This window comes from Monodon monoceros, unplaced genomic scaffold (assembly GCF_005190385.1).
Source record: "Monodon monoceros isolate NGI ecotype Baffin Bay Population unplaced genomic scaffold, NGI_Narwhal_1 Super_Scaffold_22, whole genome shotgun sequence".
NCBI lineage: Eukaryota > Metazoa > Chordata > Mammalia > Artiodactyla > Monodontidae > Monodon > Monodon monoceros.
In genome coordinates this window covers 49,832,831-49,849,815 of record NW_021703779.1, presented here as the reverse complement: position 1 = coordinate 49,849,815, position 16,985 = coordinate 49,832,831, and the positions used below count along the sequence as shown (strand labels likewise).

The window sequence follows — 16,985 nt, the reverse complement described above, 5'->3', positions numbered from 1 at the left end:
TCTGGAGGTCTTCTTGGGCAATCCATAGCCCTTAGGTGCAGTTGAACAGGTTTTTGTTTTAAATCATTTCAGAGAGGTAGAATATTTGTAATAATACGGCTTAAAAAGGAGGGGTTAGTAATCATCACATTCTACTTATGATATACCAAGTACTTTCATGTCTGTTATTTTAACTTAAATCTCCCAGTAACCTTGTTGTGAGGTTGATGTTATTAGACCCATTTTATAGATTAGAAAACAGTTTCAGAAAGAGGAAGGTCAGAGAGACTCCAGAACCTTTTTCTGCTATACCATGATTTGTTCCTCAAAGAACTGAGACCATTATTTCCGGGACGAGGGCTGCAATTTTGTGAGTTCCCCAGATACCAGGTTTGGCTGTTGGCTTACCAGCAACGTTGGCAGGAAGCTGACCTTAGCTTAGCTCTGGGGTTGAAAACAGAGCTGCTTTTTTTTTTCAATTTTTATTGGAGTATAGTTGATTTACAATGTTATGTTAGTTTCAGGTGTACAGCAAAGTGACTCAGTCATACATATACATATATCCACTCTTTTTTAGATTCTTTTCCCATATAGGTCACTACAGAGTATTGAGTAGAGTTCCCTGTGCTATACAGTAGGTCCTTATTCGTTATCTATTTTATATGTAGTAGTGTATATATGCCAATCCCAATCTCCCAATTTATCCCTTCCTCCCTTTCCCCGCTGGTAACCATAAGTTTAGAAAACAGCTTTTTGATTTACCCTGGAAGCCTCCCCTTGCTCCTGCATAGTTGCCTGATCCTGGCTTCAGCAATTTTAATACCGAGGAGCACAGGACAGGGCAGAAATCCCATGAGTAATGGATGGAACCCAAGCTGAGGCTTAGATCATCATCTCCAGTGCCTTTCAGAGCTGGGATGCTGGAGGTCGCTGTGATGTGTTCTTGAGCACAGAAAGTAGAGCCCTCTTCTGGTGCTCTGGGCAGAACTGGTGTCTCCAGGCAGCTGCAAATGGTCTATGTTTCCAGTCTATAAATACTTCCTGTGAAACTTGTAGGCAGGAAGCTGGGTCAAGCAGGAAACTGATGCTAGAGACTGAAGCCCAGCTGGGTGGGGCCCCAGAGAGGGGCTTAACCCATTGGAGAGACTTATTTTATTAATGATGGGCCCTCTTTCCTTTTATTTCGGCAGCTTCAAAGTTTTATGAGAATTGAAGAATCTGTTGTTCTTGGCTATCTAGATATAAATCCGTTCCTCAAATTCCCTGCCTCTTTCCTTGCTGTGTCGTCTCCACCCTCTCTGTACCTCCCCTCCCTGTCCCAACCTCCAGCTTGGCTGTGACTGCTGCCAGGGACCTTCCCAATCAGTTGCTATCCAAGTTTTTGCAAAAGAAAATATCCTAGAAACAAGGGATCTTTGAGTTTCCTTCCATGCTGTTATAAAAGGTTTAGTCTCCCTAGAATGGGTGATGGTGTATGTATCAGAGCCTGAAAGTTAGGCTTGCCCTCTGTCATAAACTAGACTTCATACGGTGTCAGCTTGGAGTTTTTCATGGAAGCAAGCTGGTCCTGCCTCCTCCACATAGTCTTTCCAGCTCAACAGCCTGACGTGTCTCCTGTTTTCCAAGTGCTAGGATGTTTCTATTGCTTATTATGGCCAGTGGTTCAAGAGCCAGATTTTTAATCCTTGCTCTCACACTGTCCAGCAGCTGTGTGACCCTGGGCCAGTGCTTCCCCTTCCTTGGACCTCAGTTTCCCGAGCTGTATATTGCAGAGTTTGAATCAAGTGATCTCTAAGGTTCCTTTCAGGTCTGATAGTTGGGGATTCTGGATTATTTATTCTTTTGGAGAATAGGGATGAGAAGTTCAGAAGGGTTTATTCTGGGGGTGCCAGATGAGATTCTAGGATGAGTGGATTGAAATCTTGAGGAAATTTAAAGAGGAATGGCTATGCTAAGGAGCTTGTGGGGCAGTCCCCTGTGCCTTGGAAGGAGAGATGTGCTGGGGTGGGGGATAGGGGAGTGGGTGGTGTTTGCTCCTGGGATATGGTTTGTATGAGCTGATTTTGAAAATAAGTCCTGGAGTTAGGTATAAATGGTGAGGAGCTAGTTTCCTTCCTGACCTTCATGTGTTGAGAAGAAGAGGGGATCTACCTCAGTCTGAGTTTGAGCAAAAGGCTGTGCAATTAAGGCTGGATTAATGGGGAAGCTGTAGCTTACTAAGGTAACCTCACTGTTTCTGACCTTTGACCTTTTCAGCTTTGTTCTCTGTCCTGAGCTCTCCTCCTATAGTGACAATGTAGTTATATTCTCATTGCTAAGAGGGGTTAGTTTTGTTTGGGGTTACTCCTCTAAGTATATGATAACTGGAGGAGTAACACCCAGTATCCAATATGCCCTTGTCTCCCAGTTGAAATGCTTCTCAGGGAGCTTTTGGAAGGCAGGACTGGGACAAAGCAAGTGAAAGGGGACCCTTGTCTCCCATGCCCTTTGCAGCAGTTGGAGTGATTAAAGAATTACTGCTGACCCATTAAAGGTATGGGTGTGCATGGGGTTGGGTGTGGTCTCCTTTCTAGAACCTACTGGGAAAAAGCACAGGCATAGGAAGGGTTAACCCTAGGCAGGTCTTGCCAGCTGTATTAAGGGTCTGAAAATGGGCAGGAAGAGGTCAGAACAGATAACTGTACCAGGTACCACTTCCAAGTCCACAGGGAAGAGACTGAGTTGCCAGGAAGTGAGTCAGTGGAGGAGGAGGAGGGGAAGGGGGAGGGGGAGAATGCCTCCTAGGCTAGAGATTCAAAGCAACCCTTGTTTTACCCCTTATGGAAAACAGCTGCTTGAGGCAGTGCTGTCATCCCAAGAGGCAAGACAGACCAGGCCCTGCCCTGCCCTGCCCTGCCCTGCCCTGGCCCCAGTTCTGGAAGCAGGAAGTGGTGGGTGCTAGAGCCTAAATAATGGGGATAGGCAGTTTGAGTGACACTGTGGTGACTGCTCTCTGCCCAGGGAAGAGACTGAAGTTCTGGGGTTACCCTGGTAGGGCTTGTCCTGCCTCTGGCCACCCTCCTACACTTACCTTTGCCTTCTCCATAGCAGCATAGTGCAACTGAAAGCCCAGAGGAGTTGGGCCTTTGAAGAGAATGGTGGGGTGGCAGGTGAGGGATGATGTCATTGAGCTCAGCTCCAACTGGGCTGACTCATAAGCTCTGCCCTGGCAAGGGGGCCTTCCCAAGCAGTGCTTCCCAGATGTGCCCAGGCTTCCTATGCTAAAGTGTTTGGGCCTTAGCCAAAATAGCTGCCAAGGCGGTGTCTGAAGTCAGCAGTGAAATCAGCGTTACTGGAGAGGTAGGTGGAGTCAAGGATGGTGCTCTGGGAATGTCCAGAAGACTTGTCTTCACCACTTGCTGGCTGAGTAAATGTGGTTTCAGTGATGTTGAGTGAGACTGTGAGTGAAGGGGCTTGGCACATAGTTGCTATACAGTAAGTGTTCATTTCCATCCTTCTGTTACCTGCCTTTATGCTCGTCAGTTTCCTTATCCATGGTGTGAGGCTGGTAATGCCATTTGCCTTCTGTGTACAGGTCCATGCTTCAGACAAGCCACTTGTGATTATTCGACTCTCTCTGCTTTGTCCTCTATCTCCCCCAAATTCCTTTCCAGGAAAGAGCCATCTTGTAGTTCAGTGACAGGGGTGAGTAAGAGGAAACTTTGCCCTGATCTCCTCACTGTGGCCCAGCTACTGCTTATCTGGGTGCTCCTGGCCCTAGGGAAAGAGAGGTTCCCTTATTTGAAGCTGGCCAGGTCCAGAGAGCAAAGTACCCCAGCTGTTGCAGCCAAGGCAGAGGTAGCATGTGGCCTGGTTATTTTGTTTCTTAGGCCAGCCAACTGGGGACACAGGAGAGATCCCAGTTTGTTGAGGGCTTTGGATGACAGACCACTGACATGGGCTTGTTAGTGTCCAATGAAAGGCTTGGTGTGGGAAGTGTCTGTGTTCAATTGTTCAATAAATAACAGTGGATTTATTGTTCTTGCGCTAGGGGTGGGAGGGCTAGGGTGTATGAGAGGGTGTCACCCCCCCCCACCACACCCAGACTTTTTTTGTTTCTTAAACTCTAAAAGTCTCCAGGAGACACAGTTTCAAGGACAGGCTTAGACAGGGCGTTAGTTCTCTGTTGGGGACCACATCTTGAAATGCTACTCCACCCAGGCCAGCTCCTCCACTCCTGCTGAGCTGAGGGCCTGCCTGGGAACTTTCTGCTGACTTTGGAGGCTTTATTTTCAAGTTCTTGCCTCTCAAACTAGACTGCCCTCTTCTCCTCATTGAGATTGAAGAGGCCAGGCCCAAAAGGAAGGCAGTGGGTGCCCACTAGGGTGAGCATCCAGTGGGCCCTGTGTGGCAGTGGGTCTGGGCCTGCAGCTCCTTGTACACATTTGGGTCTCAGATTACTCTTATGGAAAACAAGGGATATTCTTTGATCAACACTCCTGCCCAATACCTATCACCTTCAGCCCCAGTCATGCTATTACCCTTACTACCCCCTACCTCTGACACACAGAAAAAAAGGACACAGACCCATGACCCTGTCTTCATGACTCACATTTTCTTCTGAGTTAAGTGATGGCAAGAAGAGAAGTCCCTTTGTGTTTGCTTTTCTTTCCAATTTTTTTAAACCTAAGATTATTTGTCTCCACAGTGAAGTTCAGGAAACCACAGGCTGCTTTCCCTTGAGAAGCAGCCACAGTGGAATGACAGAAACTCTGAGCAGAGATTCTAGAGAAGTAGGTTCCAGTTTGGTTTCAGCTGGACAGCTTCAGATTTGAGGAGAGCCCTTGTTCTGGGGCGATGCTCTATTAGAAGGGAGGAAGCTGTACAGTACTAGCCTCTCTGACATGCTTATTCCTAACCCAGGCTGAGTTCTTTTCTACCAGTTGATTTATTTAAGAAACATTTATTTACCAAATATTTAAGTTAAATATTTGGACTTGTGGGCCAGCCCCTGAAGATGATAGATTGGTATGACCTGTGATTGACATGATCTGCAAGAGACACTGAATTTCCTTTGAAAATTCTTCCCAGTAGTGTGAATTAAAGGGAACTCCTGGGACTTCCTTGGTGGTCCAGTGGTAAAGAATCCGCCTTCCAATGCAGGGGACGCGGGTTTGATCCCTGGTCAGGGAACTAAGATCCCACATGCCGCGGGGCAACTGAGCCCATGTGCCACAACTACTGAGCTCCCTCACCTCAACTAGAGAGCCTGTGTGCCGCAAACTACAGAGCTCATGCACTCTGGAACCCACACGCCACAACTACAGAGCCCATGCACCCTGGAGCCTGCGCGCCACAACTAGAGATAGAAAATTCACATGCCACAACTAGACAAAAGCCCGTGCACCGCAATGAAAGATCCCGCGTGCCCCAACGAAGATCCCGTGTTCTGCAACTAAGACCCAACACAGCCAAAAATAAATAAAATAAATAAATAAATAAATAATAAATCTTAAAAAAAAATAAAGGGAACTCCTAGCTGTGGAATGTTCCCTAGAGCCCCACCCCTTTCCTCGGTGTCCTCCCTGGGTGCTTTCTTCTAAAAAGCCCTGTTCTGATTCTGCCCCACCCTGCTTAGAACCTTCAGGGTGGCTGGCCACTCTCAACAGGATTAAGGCCCAGCTTTCTAGCATATTCTTCAAGGCCTTCCACCTACCTTCCTGGCCTCTCTGCCCACTCTTCACCTTGCAGGCCTCATTTACCCTGGAGGAGACCTGCATGCTTTTTTTTTTTTAATTACAAATGTGTTTTTTTAATTCAAACAGAAAGTCACAAAAATTATAATCATCCTCATCAGTTCACTCAGTCCCATGTAATTAATTTTTTTTCATCTTGATCTTTTGTTAGCACTTTTATGAATTAATCAGTTTTCCATTAGAGTTCTGAAAATGCTTATTCATTCAGTTCAGCAGTATAGACCTGCATGCTTTTATCTCTGTCTCCTTTTGGGCCGTTGCACGTATTTCTTTCTCTACCTAGGGCATTTGTGTGCTCTTCCCCCCAATTCCCACACTCTCCCTTTTTCAAAATCCAGGTTATCCTTAGAGACCAGTGCAAATACCACTTTGAACTATGGTTCCGTATTTCCACAAAAGGTTTCTTCTGTTCTGGTATGGCACTTCTCAGGGTTTCCCTTGTATATTATAATTTTGCTGTTAATTCAGTAAGTACCTTGGGGTCAGGGACTGGTCCTGTAGCTCTACTGCAACCATAGTTCTTTAAACATACTATTCCATTAATATTGGGTAAACTGAAATAAATTTATAGGAAGCTCCTTAACCTGGAGTCCTTGAGCCTCCGTGAAGTCCATGGGTATAATTTGAAGTGGGAAGGATCTATGAAGTTGGATGGAGGAAAATTACATATTTGTTTTCACTAACCTCTCACTGAAATTTAGCCCCTCTTTCAATTATGAATGTAGGCCAAAAAAAAAAGTACCTGTGACTTTGTCACCAGTGGAAATCTAAGATACTTTTGTATCACGATTTACTTATTATAGATTTCTCAAAATATCATTTATGCCGAAGACAAAGTTGAAATTACAGTAGTAATAAGACCCAGTGTTAGGTAAATATATAATATAATAAAGAAGTACATATTAAACTTTGATAACTATTTCAGTATAATTGGTCTCTTTGTATCTACTTTATTTCATGCATTTACAAATATTCTGAGAAGGAAGTCCATAGACCGCACTAAACTGCTTGGAAAGGTCCATGGCACAAAAATGTCAAGATGTAAAATGTTCCCACCTCTGATTCTGTATACTATGTTATATCTATCTCTTATATCCCCTTGCTTAGTACTGTTCATCTAGCCAGTATCTTGTGAGTACCCACTGAGTCTTGGATATAGAGAGGTAACTCTAATTAAGACAGAAACCTTGAGGTGAGAATGAAATTTCTCAATGCACTAAAAGGGCCACTGTCCCTTTTCTACTCTTCCCTATCCCTATCAAGTCATCGGTGTTTTGAGGGCTCCCCTGACTCAGCTCAAGGGTGATTTAAGGCTAGATGTTGAGGCCAAATTCCAGCCCTTTGGGCCTCATTCTCCCTACCTTATGAGGGCCTATTCTATGGAGGTCACTGTATTGGCAGGAAGCCTAGGTAACACTGAGTCAAAGTGGCTAACCCTGCCCGTTGTCTCCCACTGGGGTACTTGCCTTACTTGTTCCTGCCTTCATGGCCTTTCCTGTCCCATTGTCAATCCTGAAATAGATTTCCTCCTTGGCTCCCTGGTGAGATTTATTTACAAAATTGTTCCCCAGGCCTAGTCCTCATCAGAATTGTTTAGCTGGCAAAATTGCTGTCTGGCCCTCTCTTCCCTGCTAGCTGACCCCTGTGCTCAGGAAGGGCCCATAGGTGTCAAAGACTGATAAGGCCTTATGTCTTACCCACTCCGTGGGGATTTGCATCTTTGACAATTCTATTTTTAGTTCCCTCCCAATAGTATAAGTAATATGTGAGCATCTTAGAAAATGTAGATTAGTTTTTTTTTAATTTAAAGAAGGGAGAACGCACTCATAAGATCACTACCCAAAAACCAAGACTGACTAACACTTGGGTATGGTTCCAATAACCTCTGTATGCATACTTTTTACAAAGTTGAGCTCATGAAATCTTGTTGCTTAGTCTTCCTTACTTAATATTACTGAAGTATTTGCCTTGGGCATGAAATAGTCTTTATGAATATTTTATATGACCATGTAACAAGCCATCTTGTGGCTATACCATGTAGGTTACTTAAGCAAAGTGTCCAACAACAACAAAGAACACTTAATCTTTGATTTCTTTTAATGGAGACATTTTACACTTTGGTGTAAGAGGAGTTTGGCGTATTGGTTTAAATTGTGAGGCTTGGACTTAGATCTGAATTCAAACCCTGTCTTCCCCACTTACTAGTGATGTGACTTTAGGCAAATATCTAAGTCTTCATCCCCACTGTGGAGATAATACTCTCTACTTCACAGGGTGATTGTTGATATTAAATGGGGTAGTGCATATAAAGTGCCTAGTGAGTAATAAGTCTGCATACATGAAAGCTGCTGCTTATTATTGCTATTAATACTATTACCACCACCACCAAGCTTTCAGCCAAAGAAACATATCTCTATTGATGAAATTTCAGCTATCATTGACTTTGGCTAGGGGATCTCTTCTTAAAGGTAGAGGGTACTTTTTCTAGTGCCTGTGAAATACTGTGTGTTTCCATCTGGGCCTGTCCCTATTCCTTTTCTCTCTGCTGACTTGGCTTTGGGAAGTCAAGCACCTCTGTGCTGCCCACACCTATCTCTGTTGAGGCCCCTTTCCTCTCTTGAGCCTAGGGAGACCAGTGAGACATAAATACAGGAAGTGTTAACAATGTAAGTCAGTATATAGAACCATAAACGTCAGCACTGAAATGGTTGTTGGAGATTGCCTAGTGTAATTGACAACCTCCACCCCCTGCACTCCTGCCCTTGCACAGATGAGGGGAACTAAGGCCCAGGAAGGGGATAAGACTTATCCAAGGTTGTAGAGTGAACCAGTTATGATGCTAGGCTTAGAATGCAGTGTTCTTTATCCTGCCCTTAACTTGCCTCTGCAAAGATCAGTGCTATAGATAATCCAGGCTATAGATCAGAGGTGGGGAGAGAACGCTGTGGGCTTGCAGCTGGCTGGTGTAGGTGGAAGAAGTACAGTCAACACTTGTTTCCTCTTGATAGCAGGTTGATTTGCATTCATTTGTTTGCCCCTTGGTAAGCATTGCCCTGTAGCTCTGGGGGTTTTTGTCTTCAGTAAACTGGTTGGGAGCAGAGGCTAGGTTATTGTTTGTTTCAATAGTCTCCCTTCCTTCACACCAGTATCTAAATGTCTTAGGTTCTTGCATCTTAGTTCCCTCTCCTGTGGTTGAATAGAGACTTGTCCCAGGCTCTGCTGAGCATAGAGCCAGACAACTAACTTGCCTCCTTTGATCTCATCCTAGATCAATGTGCGTGTGACCACCATGGACGCAGAGCTGGAATTTGCCATTCAGCCCAACACCACTGGCAAGCAGCTGTTTGACCAGGTAAGGGAGGGACTTGTTGCTCCTTAGCCCCCCACTTCTCCCAATAGCTTCCACCATAATACCCACTTTTGGGGAATCTCTTCTACTCACTCCTCCAGGATAGGTCAAAACAAAGGCTGGCCTCACCCTTAATAACAAAGGAAGCAAAGTTTAACTTTGGCAGCCTACACCTTGATGGCCCCGATTAATCCTATCCTTGGTGCTGAACATGGGAGAAAAGAGGAGTAGGATATGACTGTGCTAGATGCTTTTAAAATGTCAGCATGTAGAGCCTTTCTCTCAACTCTGAAAGATGTAAGTGATCTCTATTTTGATGATGACGCTCAGAAATTAAATAACTTAATTGCACTCAGCTGGTATCTGGCTGGTATTTGAACCCCATGTTCTTGTCACAACAACATGGCCTCTGTCACAGTTTTTTCTTCCTAGTAGAAGGAAACCAACATATTCCCCCTGAAGTAGTGTGCTCTATGTACATTTCCCTCAAGGAATATTGGGACTTAGGGTACCACTGTGGGTGATGAATGCAATAAGAGGATACCTCAGCTCCTGTAATCATGCCATGGAGATAATGCTGAAGTGGTCATTCCCATCTCCAATCCAAGGGGTGTTCCTTTGCTGTGAATCATCATTGTCAAAAGGGATGTGCTATATAATAGGCAGGTGGGGGCCACAGAATCTGTTAGCATTCAAAGACCCTCCAGGGGCCAAAGGAGTGTGCCATCTGTGACCAGACTTCTAGGAGTAAAAATGGGGTTCCCATTTCCAGAGATTGGAATCCCTCCAGGTGGGCCATTATCCTACTTCCACACCCGCCTCTGGTGAGGTGGAAGTCTAACATTGCCCTGGATGTTGGGACCGCATGTCCCCTTAATGGATTTTCCAGGCCCTCTTGCTTCCCTTTCTCCTTTGCTCTCTGAGTACCTCTGCTGTCTGAGAGCTTACCCAGAGTTGGAAAAGGAAAGGAAGAAGGCGATTATATTCAAATGAGATCATTCTGTTACTATGAATACTCCTGACTGGTGAGGGGAGAGGATGGAGATGGGGATGGTGCAAGGCTGTTTTCCATTCAGATCTCTATGTAAAAGGAAGGAAAATATGCCTAGAAATGTGAGGACAGCTTGGGCATGTCTCCTGAGTCCCTGATGTCATGTGGTAGAGTGGGAAAATTGTTGTCTATGGCTATTACAGATGAAAGTTAACATTTGTCCAGGGCTTACAGTATGTCAGGTACTGTGACAAGACATTTTGTGTACCATATCATTTGACTATCACAAGGCCCAATGAATGCAGGAATTAGTACTGGCCCCATTTTACAGATGGGGAAACAAAATCTTCATATTCGTAGCTAGGCCTTGGGAAAATTATTGAACCTTTCTGGGTTGGTAGTCTCATTCCTTTCCTGGCCCTGCCCCCCAAAAGTGGGTCTAATACCTACCTCAAAGGCTTTTTGTGAGGTTATGAAAGAGTATGTTATTTGTATCTCACTTGGTACTCAGAAAACTTGTTATGGTGGTTTATAATTATACAAAAGGATAAATTAGAAATAGGAGAGAAAGGCAATAAGAAAATATAAATAGAGAAGTGAGTGTTATGTGAAGCATCTGGCATGTAGTAGAGATGTAATAAATGATAGCTTCCAAATGCTGTGGCACTTCTTGTCTCATTAATCAGCTAGAGTTGGGAGATGGGCTTGAAGATCCTCAGCATATCTAACTTTGGATCTAGCTAGAACTTGCTTCTTCTCTGGAGTTTGTTTTGTATCGAATGGTGAAAGGTAGTCATTGGTATTTAATTTACAAAAGACAAATTAGTCAGAGGAACATTTAAACACACATTTACTACAATTAATGTGCTGACATTCACATAGTTCACAAATGATTACAATGCTAGTCTGGAATGACTGAATGCATTTTGATTACATTAAGGTTTTGCATTCTCCCTTTGCATGCAGGTTTTATACTGGAAAGCTTTTCAAGGGACAGCCTGGTGAAGTCGAAAGGGCACTGGATAGAAGTTGGAAATTTGGAGCCTTAGGCCTGGCTCTACCACTAACTCTCCTGATACCTTACACAAAACTTCCCCCTCTTTGGGCCTCAGTTTCCCCATCTGTACACTGTCTAACTGATATCTCAAATCTGGTTATCGCTCAGAAATTTATCTGTGGCATTTATTTCTGTATTCCATATCTTTTCTTTCCCATTTCTAACCCTACTATTTGGATTTCAGATGACCCCTTTCTGTAAAAAGGGGGGAAATGCTTCACTTGAGTATGATCTGTAATTGGCATATGCCAGGGGGTGGGGAGGGGAAGGATACCTGGTGAGGGGACAGCTCTTCCTAGATAGGCTTCTACTGTGTCTGGGACAAAAGGGAGAAGGTGTCCATACCATAGGTAGGCTGTTGGGCCCTTTGCTTCAGACAGCAGTATCATTCTGGGCAGCATCTGTAGAGAGGAGAGTATCAGCCAATGTGGATTTTATAGTCCAGCTGGGTACCAGAGACTCCCTTGGCCTCTACCCAGACGCCTTCCCAGAGCCCTGGTTCTATACCCCACCTCTCTCAAACAAATGACACTGTTCCCTGCCTTCAACACTGGGGGCTTTGTCCATTTGCATTGGAGGGCGTTGCTGTGGAGGGTGAAGAAGGCATAATTTAGAGCCTAGAGCAGAAAAATACTTGAACAAAGGGGTTTATTAACTTTGAAAAGCCACAGGGCCGGATAGTTCTTTGTTAGTGTTGGTTTGGTTTGCGTACTGTGGGTGTGGTTCTGAGGGAAGCCCAGTTGGTAGGGAGCCCTGGCCAGATTGGTGTGCTAGTTCTGAAAGCTACTGCTTCCCCAAAAAAGCCCTTGAGAGACTTGAATCTTTCATACTGGTTGGGGAGAGGAAAGGGAGGAAACCAGGAAATTCATGATTTCCCACCAGGAAGATAAGTGTTGTTTTGAGAAATATGATTTAGTGAGCACCTACTATGGACTAACCTTGTTTGAATTCTTGTAGTGACCCTGCCTATGAGAGGTGAAAAAACACACTCTAGGTTATGTAGTTAGTAAATTGTGATACAGAGTTTCAAATATAGCTCTGACTGTAAAACTATACTTTTCCCTACTGTGCTACTCTGTTTGGGGTGAACGAGCCTGTTTGGCTTGGAGAAGACTCAAGAGAAGATGTATTCTCTGTCTTGAGATCACTGAGGGGCTGTTGTAGGAAGGAGGGGGCAGTCATGTTCTGTGAGGTCAGAAGGAGCAGAGCTGGGATCCCATAGGTGAAAGCTACAGGAAAAAAAATTTCAACTCTGACACAGAATTGAGCATCTGGCACTCTCGGGACCAAGGCCGGTCTGGATGGAAATCCTCAGAGATGCGTGTTCACAGGCCACTGGGGGATTTGATCTCTTCCCTTCTTCCCTCTCTCTAAGTTGATGAGGCATAAGGAAGGAAGTCCATTCTGTCTGACCTTTGAGATCCATCATTCAGGGAGATCAGGGGCCTAGGAGGAAGGAGCTGGACTCCTTGGGAGGAATTGACAGAAGCTCTGGGGCCGTCCTGGAATCCAGCAGTTGTCTGGCTGATGACCAGAGAGGAAGCTGACTGGAGAGGAAGCACCCTCCTTGGCACCAGCGATAAATAACAGGCAACAATGGGAAGCCATAGCTTGAGGAGTTACAAGGCCTGGTGGGAAAGGGAAGTGGGGCCCATAGTTCTTCCCGTTTGCTTTTGTTCCTTCTTGTGAGTGTGTTCACAGCTAGGGAGGAGAGAGAACACATTTTGTTACAGCGATTTTGTTACTTAGCCCCATTTCTAAAGCGTGAGGTTCTTCCGAGTGCTCTTGATTACCTAGGTGCCACTAAGGGGCAGTGCTGCCATAATAAGTTCCACTTTAAGAACCCTCTGCCTGGCTCCTCCTCAGCCATGGTCTCTAGCTCTAGCTCTATTCTAGCTCTACCTGCCCCCTCCACTTAAGGTTTTGAGCTCTAGAAGAGAGGTGAAATCTCAGAGCATCCATCCATTCATTCATCTGTTCATTGACTGATTCAGTATTGACTGAAGGTCTACTGTGTCTCTAGGAGAATCTCTAGACCTATCAAACACCATCTCTGTCCTTAAGGAACTTGGAGTTACTCACCTATGGAAACAGAGAAAAGTACATGCAACTCTCCTCTCACATTGAATGAAACAAACACCCTTGGGGCTCAGGTTGTGTATAGAGGTGGTATATAGAGCATGGGATTTGGTGTCAGCCTTGGGTTCAAATTCTGTCCTGCTATTCAGCCGTGTGACCTTGGACAGCTTGTTTAGCCTCTTAGGACTTTACTTTCCTCAGTAAAATAGTAATCACACTAATCTTAGAGATTTTGTAGTCTTATTTAATCCTCGAGTAAGTAAAGTACCTGGTGCATAGCAGGCATTCTAATGTTGCTTATTCTTGTTAAGGGCTAAATAAGTGGGTGGAATTTCCCCTGGGAGTTCAGATAAGGGAGCCATGAAATCAGGATGCTTTTCTGGCTCAGTGAAGGCCTTAGGATTTGTCGACTCTGCATTGAAGGCAGCAATCCCTTCTTCTCTTTTTTACCATTTTTGTTTTATAAAATAACTAATATCTATTATTATAATAATAGTATCCCCATCTTATAGATGATGAGCTGAGGCTTGGAGAGGGGAAAATACCTGTTTAAGGTCAGATAGCTAGGAAGTAGTATAGTGACTTGAACCAAGCTTATAGCATTTGCAATTTTCCCAGTGCCTTTTGTCAGCTGTGTCCTCTGTGACCTCCTCTTTATTTGCCTGTTTCCATTCTAAGAACAAAGTTTGGTCCCTAAACTTAGAACCCTAGCTGAACGGGTTCTGTGTTACAGAGCAGGTGGCCACTTGGGCACAGGCAGTGTGGGGTAGCAGAAACAGCGATGGTGGCAGCCCTCCTGGAATTTTCCAGTTGTGCACTGATTTGCTTTCAGGTGGGTGGCTGATGCAGCTGCTGCCAAGCCTGTAATGGGATCTCAGTGGGCCTCAGGTGTTTGGGCATTGGTGCAGTTTTGCACATAATTTCTCATGCAGTTTTCCTCTTGAGGCCCAAGCCTTGCTTCCCAATCCTGCTCTGGGCTTCTGAAGTGACTGCTTATGTCACTAGTTTATTTACTCAGATAGATGCATAAGGGATATGAGGAGGGGGGCTTTGGTTTCCAGAATTGACCTAATCTCCTCTCCCCTCCCCAGACCTCAGACGTAAGTAGCCTTCACATGCAAAAGAGAGGCAAAAGGGAATTCTTGCTTACATCCAGATGCTCCTGGTAATTAGTGAGGATTTTCTCAGAGGCAAATCTCTTTCCCTCACTGGACCCCAGTTTTCTAGTCTATGCTGCTTGGATCCTGCAATGCTCCAGTCTGTTTGGGGAGTTTCTATTGTGTGGCTGAATAGAATCCACAGCCAGTCTCTTACAAACTGAAGTCCTAGCCCCTCTAGGTGAATGTGGCAGGTTCCAGGAGGTACACAGAGCCGTGGGATGGATGTGATTTAGTATCTTGGCGCATCAGTTTTACTTGTAGATAATATCTATTTCATTATTAAAACATGGATATTTAAGGAGTAGAAAGTAAAATTTGCACAAATGATTAAGGTTAAACCTTCAGGCTTCAAAAAAAATTGTAGCTTGCAGCCATATTCTTGTATTTCACGCTGCCACCCCCACCCCACCCCACCCCTGTCCCCGGGGTATATGCATTCATTATCTTCTGCTGCTTAAGGATTTCTTCCACGGCAGCTTTGAGGAATACTAGCTCAGGCCAGATGAGCTGGCTCTCTGGAATCAAAGGGAGCAAAGAAAGACATTTTTTCTCAGGGATGCAGCCATTTCTCAGAGTGGAATGGTAAGGACCCGTCACTGGAGCCACAGATGTTGTTCCTGGAACTGGGACCTAGATACTCTTTCCCACTAGAAAACGAGGTTTCTGTTTCCTCTGGAGTAAGGTCTCAGCTGGAGGCAAAGCTGGAAGCAAGCTAAGCTTGGCCTCATTTCCATATTTCAGGACTTTGAAATGGGGCCAAGAGTTGCCTGATCAAATGATTCCCAGCGCCCTGTGGACCTTAATTGGAGTTTTCCTTATAGCCTGGGGTCCGGGGGTCATCTGTTTTATTCTTTGTTCTTTTTCAGTCTTGATTCTGACTTCAGACCATATTTCCTTCCCCCAACACCCTCACTTCCTCACTTTAGGACTTCAGTGGAGGCTAAGAGACATTGCTCATCTCTCCAAGCCCTACAGCCTAAGGAAGTGGAAAATTTATATGCATCTGATTTCTCTGTATTCATAAGGGAAGAGGCAGTGCTCAGAGAGATTAAAATGCCTTGCTGATCCTGAAATCTTTCTTTAGATATCGCTTTAGCTATTACTTTATCCTCAGAGATACTCTAGATCCTGGAACTGTTTTGGCTCCCATGATCCTCTTCTCATCACACCCCTACCCATCCCACTAGTGAAACAGACAACATGGTGCAAGAAGAGGCTAAGGAACTTACTCCTGGGACCTGTGGGACTGGCTGTGTAGTCTGTGCCTTCCTCATTTCCTTTTAGTTCTGGGGTCTCTGAGCCTCTACAGCTGTGCCATGGGTACAGACAAAAACCAGTTGCTGCCCTACTAGTTCTGTTCCCAGTCTGCCCTGCCGTGACCTAGCATCCTGGCCCTAGTGGTCCATCTTCAACATCTTCAGTGGGTCCCTTTCTCTCTTGGGGCTGAATCGTTTCTTGGAACTTATTTCTTTCCACCAACTGTACCTTGGTACATTATTATTTTGCAGCCTTGTGAAAAACCATTAGAATTGTTAATTAGGCCCTATCTTAGATATAGGATAAGAGGTGCTTTAAAAAAATCTTTCCTGTCCACATCCTCTCCCTCTATCCTCTGCAAAAAAGCCAAAATCACATTTCAACATGACTACTTTGTTGTCATCTAAAACCTGGTAATTCCTACTGCCTATTGACTTAGACTCAAGGACTCACCTTACCATTGAATCCTGGAAGTCTTTTGATCTTTCCTCATACCCTGCACCTTCCTTCATTTATTTTTTCTAAGCATGTTCCTAGTTACCCAAGTTGGCAAGAGGTAGGTGGGAAATGGGGTTGTATTTCTTGGTCATTTACAAATAACCTAATTAGTAGAATGGTAGAACTTGAGAGCAGAAAGAGGTCATTTAAGCCACACCATTTGTAGTAGATGGGGAAGCTGGATAGATGAGGAAGCTGAGGCCCACAGAGGGAAATATGCTACCTTAAGATCATACAGCAAATTGGAGACAGAATTGAGACTTCCACTGAGGTTTTCTGATACCTGATTCAAGCTAGAAAGGGAGGGGTGATCACCATGCATACCCTGGTGAGCTCACGAAGGTTAATGACCTCGGGATATGGCTTCTCTCCAAAGCTGTTGTTGACTGAGTCTAGTGGGAAAGCCAGGAACTATATCTAGATGCAGAGGTAGTCAAAGTTCATTGTCTGGCTGGGATATCTGGGCCAAAAGAGGGACAAGGGAGTTAGTCACTTGGGAACCCCAGGGCTTCTAAGATCCTTTGAGCCCTTGGCATTAGGAGATAGCATGCAAGAGAAAAGGGTATAGGTTTTAGAGTCATACAGTTAGGATTCTAGTCTAGGCTCTACAGTTTTAGACAGGTTGCCTCTCTAAGCCTTATTTTCCTCATTTATAAAATGGAGATAATAACTATCTCATGGTTGTTCAGTGTTTGATACCTGGCACATAACAGGTACTTTAATAAACATGATCTACTTTTTCCTTGGGACCTCTGAAGCTCTAGATTGTAAGCTCTGGGAGTGACTATGGGGCCTGGCCTTGGATGTGTAGTGCAGACTTTGGATACAGTGCAGTGTGTGTGTGTGTGTGTGTGTGTGTGTGTGTGTGTGTGTGTGTGTG

At 44.7% G+C, this 16,985-nt stretch overlaps 1 protein-coding gene across 1 annotated transcript in view; it reads left to right on the top strand.

Moving 5' to 3' along the window:
* Positions 1-16,985, top strand: part of MSN (moesin) — a 67,942-nt gene that overhangs the window by 33,646 nt on the left and 17,311 nt on the right. The window contains exon 2 of the mRNA XM_029240313.1: positions 8,983-9,066. Within this exon, the coding sequence (XP_029096146.1) occupies positions 8,983-9,066 (84 nt within the window). The remainder of the gene's footprint in view (positions 1-8,982; positions 9,067-16,985) is intronic.